The 5,135-nt window shown below is 41.6% G+C and overlaps 1 protein-coding gene across 1 annotated transcript in view; it reads right to left on the bottom strand.

Moving 5' to 3' along the window:
- LOC123987090 (B-cell receptor CD22-like) overlaps window positions 1-5,135 on the bottom strand; it is a 152,266-nt gene that overhangs the window by 6,059 nt on the left and 141,072 nt on the right. Inside the window, exons 4-6 of the mRNA XM_046075739.1 lie at window positions 2,941-3,195; window positions 1,438-1,698; window positions 1,137-1,221 (exon numbers count right to left, since the gene is read on the bottom strand). Coding sequence (XP_045931695.1) covers window positions 1,137-1,221; window positions 1,438-1,698; window positions 2,941-3,195 — 601 coding nt within the window. The remainder of the gene's footprint in view (window positions 1-1,136; window positions 1,222-1,437; window positions 1,699-2,940; window positions 3,196-5,135) is intronic.

Genomic DNA, 5,135 nt, shown 5'->3' with positions numbered 1-5,135 from the left:
TGACAGGAGAATAAATAAAAGAAGCAAATTATTAACTAAACACATGACGCATTTCTTCAAACAAACACTAATACAATGCTAAAATGCCCATATGTACACTGAGAGTTATTGGTTGCTCTTGTAGTGGACCAACAGTGTGGATTTGTGCATTTTATATTAAATAAACTCTTCTTAAAAGGGGGCAGAAACCCTAAACTGCCCCCCCCCCCCCTACACACACACACACACACACGTACCCGTGGCAACTGACCGTGCTCTGTGTTCCATTAAACACAATGCTAAAACAATGTTTCATTATAAACTGTTCTCTTCAAATAATAATCCTTCCTAAGTTAGTAGTGGCGCTGCCTCTATTTGAGTTGTTATGTTACCATGTTGTTGCTATCTGTTGTTGATATTATTGCTGAAAAGAATCAAACCTCCATTCTCATTGTTTAGCCATTGTTTATTTATCTGATGTATTTAACCACCCTTTTATATCGCTTTAGTTAGTTAATAAATTCACTGTAACCAAGGAATTGTGTGTATTGCCTACTTCTGAGTCCCTGCCAAGAGAATTTACCCTTTAGATATGAGACTGACTGACTGATTTAAGATAATTGAGCGATTATTAACTAACTGATCACTGGTGAATAATTGTATAATTATTAAAAGCTACCTAGAGGTCTAGGTGGAGACTCTAGGTTAATAACAACTCCGGTGGTGCCCCGCGAAACGAGAGCTTTTTATGGAATAATATTTTCTGAATATTAAAATTCATAATTGGGTATTAATTCTCATAAATGTATTAAAATTCATATGTAGTTTAGACATGCTACATTCTTGTCCAAACTGGCCACAAATAAATCCCTTCCTAAAGTAGTTTCAATGTAAGTGATGGGGGACAAAATCCAAAATCATATTCTGTGTGTATCTTCCACAATTAGTCTTTTTTTGTATGGTATTTCCTGCATCACTTACATTGAAACTGCTTTCAGAGGGGATCTCTTGAGGGCCAGTGTTAACATGAGGAACCATTACAGCTAACTTTCAATGTGACTATTGCTTTGAGACTGACTTGACTTGATACCAAAAAATGTGAACGCGTCCTTTAAGATCCATAGTAAATTGAATCACAGAGAAACTGATCTGCTCACCTAATCCATATGAAGACAGAGAGAAGAAGTATGAAGACCAGAACAACAGCAATGACTGATAGAACAACCGGAAATTTCAATGAACCTGGAAAACAACAATCAAGCACAAACACTGGAAAAGTTACAGGAATGTTTGGGTCCAATAGTGAAGATAACTGGACACAAATTATGGTTTAAGTTATTTTGGGATCGGTTTTGTCAAAGTTTAAAAAATAATCCAAACTAAAGTAAGGTGAGCTTCTGTAACCCAAGGTCAGCTCAAAGATGTGTGAGGACCCCTTGAAATGTAGTATAACCTTACCTGCCACAACAATCAGATGTAAGGTGGAGTTATGACGTCCTCTTCTGTTCTGGGCTTCACAGTAATAATTCCCACTGTGTTCAGCTCTGAAGTCAGTGATGGTGAAGTTCTGTCCTGATGCTTTTGGTGAGTCTTCATTCTCCTTGTACCAGGTGTATTTAGCTGCTGGGTTAGCATCACTGCTGCAGGTCAGAGTCACTGAACTGCCCTCCACTATCTCAGCAGAGGGACTCACTGACACAGAGGGAAGCTTTGGAGCATCTGGAGACAAGGTTCACAGGTCTGTTTTAGGCATAGGGTGCCACAAGCTCGGAGGAGCAATATAGTAATAATTCAGTCATTATTTTGATGTCCCAGTTGTTACTTTGTTATCCGCCTGGTTTAGTAATCCTGCTTCATGAGTAAGGCTGTTGTTGCCTCTACAAAGCTAGCTAGCAGGCTACAACAGTCACTAACGGACTTGTACCCCAAAACTTCTCACATTGTGGGCAAAACATTATTTCTTCAGTTCGTTGCTGGAACCTCACATTTTGGCAAGTACCATTACAATTCACACGGCTTTACTTAGAGGGTAGCTGCATGCAATGTCCATGTGGTTGGTACTGCAGTCTCTATTTATTACTCAATGTTACATTTAGAGCTAAACTGAGGCTTATTGTTTCTCTCTGCTCGCCTGCCGTTCACCGGTCTTGTACCGAGCTGTGCGGGTGTGCGTGCCTCACAACTAACTGTACATGCACGTCACGGTACTGTTTAAAAGCGATATAATATTCTTTCTGAGGTTCATCGGTGGTGATAAATGATCCAAACGTCCCGCGAGGTGCGGACAGCTCGGCACAACACCGGTGAAGCTTGAGGCTCCGTCTCTTCAGCAGGTGTTCCTCTGCCACTACACCTACACACACATACACATTACGCCCACACATGTGCGCTGACGCCCCCGACCTTAAGGGTTAGGGTTACAATTTTGGATTTATTCATGCACTTTAGAAACATTTATTAAAAGCTTCTTTCTTTTCACATGTTTATTTACAGCATTATATGTTGAAGTGTATATTGTAATAGGCAGCATGTTAACTTAACGGGAGAAAACTGGTAGTTCTGTTTGAGCACCCCCATATCACCAAAATGACACGATCCCTGTTTCATAACGCTGTTGCAAGCTTTGACTGTGAGATTGACAGCCGAATCAGGCTCCTCCCATTGAAGCATCGAAAAGCTTCAACTAGGGTCAGCCCCAGTCCATTGCTCTGAATATATGTAATTAGGCATCTGACAGACAGCCAATCGTTACACAGAGATCTGAAACCTAACTTCAACTCAACAGAGGATGAGAAGTACAGATGAGTAGATGTTTCTGAGACTTGTTCCAACTCCACCTGCTGTTTATGTGTTCCTCCTGCTAATAATGGGTTCAGCCTCTACCCCTACCAAAGATTAAGTAAAATCCTTTTTGTGCAAAAACTGAGCTGTTTGTAGTTTTAAATAAGCTGGTCCACTCACATTTCACATTAATGATGTATTTAGTTGTCCTCCTCCCCAGCTGGTTCTCAGCTGCACAGTAATACTCTCCAGAGTCAGAGGACTGGATGGAGCTGAAGACAAGCTGTGGTTCTTCACTGAGCAGTGTTTGGTTCTCCTTGTACCAGGTGTATTTAGCTGCTGGGTTAGCATCACTGCTGCAGGTCAGAGTCACTGAACTGCCCTCCACTATCTCAGCAGAGGGACTCACTGACACAGAGGGAAGCTTTGGAGCATCTGGAGGAGAGACGAACATGAATTACTTAAATATTAGAATATGTAATCAAGGACGATCCATTAAAACTTCTGTGTTTGTTTATTAGACAGATAGGGAAGGGAAGTCACACATCTGGCTAAAACTAAATTCAAGTATCAGGATGGAAATTTATCTTTGTGCAATTTATGTCCCACCAATAAAATCGACATATTGACGAAATATTTAGCAATCTCCTCACAGAAATCACCCACTTTCAAGTCCAGGGAAATCTGTTTCTATGTGGAGACCTGAATGCAAGAACTGGTACTGAACCGGATATTGTTGACCCACAAGGTAATAATCACGTGTTTGGCCAGACCCCTTGGTAAATCTCCAATTATCACTCACAGAAACAACCTTGATAGTGTGACAAACAGTAGTGGTACAGCGGCTGCTACACCTCTGTCGAGCCTCAAGTCTGTACTTTCTTGACTGTAGGATCAGAGGAGACTCTTTAGGGAGATTTACATACTCTTCTGCTCTTGGGTGTAATGTAGTGGACTATGCAATCACTGACTTGGACCCCTCCACTTTCAACGCATTCACTGTCAGACAGCACTCTCAGACCACAACCAAATAAATATGTTTCTGAAAATTCCTGATAACCCGAGAAACTCAGGGAGACGTTCAGATGGGCCCCAAGCAGTTATGAAAATGTTTGGAAAGCTCTAAATTCAACAAAACTTAAATAAAATAAATAAAATAACACCCTTAATCCAAAACCAATATGACACCAATAAAGTTGTGGATGAGGCTGTGAGAGATATGAACTCCTTTATCCTTTATGACGCAGTTATTGAGGCTGACCTGAAAAATAATAATTACTATTATTAGAATAATAGATAGGTAGGTAGATTTTATTGTCACAATACAACAAGTTGTAGATCGAGTTTTGTAACTCCCTTCTGCTACATAGCAGACTGTAAACATTAATAAAGATTCAATTATGAAAAATGGTAACAGAAATAAACTATAATCACTGGAGCAGTGCTGAGGATGAACTAGAGTTTAAGAAAAACTGTGGCAGCAGAAACTTCTCTCTCTTCCCAGAAGGCAGCAGGGTGAACAGGCTGTGGCTGGGTGAGTACTGTGCTCACCTCACCGATATCACTGATGCTCAGGAGATGGGTACCAATGATCTTCTGAGCAGTTTGAATCAACCGCTGCAGAGCCCTTCAGTCCTGGGCCGTGCACATCCCATGCCAGTTTGTGATGTTCCCAGTCAGGATGCTCTCCATTGCTCCTCTGTAAAAGCTGATAAGAATTGGCACAGGAATTTGGCCTTCTTAAGCTCAAGCTTTTTTCACCAGCACGGAGATGTGGGACGACCATGTCAGGTTCTCCGTGACAGTCAGGAAAGACTAACTGACGGCAGAAAAGAGTGCACCAGGGGTGGAGAGGCTAGTTACCCTTTCCACATGCCCATGAAGAAAAGCCCTCCTTTCATGGACGCCCCAACCAACTACAAGAAAGATACAGAGAAAACAGCCTGGTGGTCCATTGAGAGGCGGGACAAGGTGGATCTCTCTGACAAACTCATGGCCTCCTCTGTCATGAAGCTCTCTGATGGCTTCGTGAAGATAGACCAATGACCAGTTTGCATACTGCCTGAGAAAATAACGTTTCTCATTTACTGATGGATTTGTTTTTCTGGTGCCGAAATATTTTTTCGGTGTTGGCGAATGATAAAAAACCCCACTTAATATTACCAGTTTTTTTTTTTTTTGTAATACAACTTGACCAGCGGCAGCGATAGCAAGCTTTTTTAATAGCAGGAGAATCCACACAACAGGCGCGTCTCACTCTCTCCTGCAGTGCCGGCACTCGAGGCGCGTCAAATATGACATCCAGACTTTTGTCAAACGAGAATAGGCCCATTAAAGTTGAATCTGTCACAGGGCAGCCACAGTCACTCAGACCG

The sequence above is a fragment of the Micropterus dolomieu genome, linkage group LG01, assembly GCF_021292245.1.
Source record: "Micropterus dolomieu isolate WLL.071019.BEF.003 ecotype Adirondacks linkage group LG01, ASM2129224v1, whole genome shotgun sequence".
In the NCBI taxonomy this organism is placed as follows: Eukaryota; Metazoa; Chordata; class Actinopteri; order Centrarchiformes; family Centrarchidae; genus Micropterus; species Micropterus dolomieu.
Note: the sequence above shows the minus strand (reverse complement) of the source record. Positions and strands in the feature narration are given on the sequence as shown.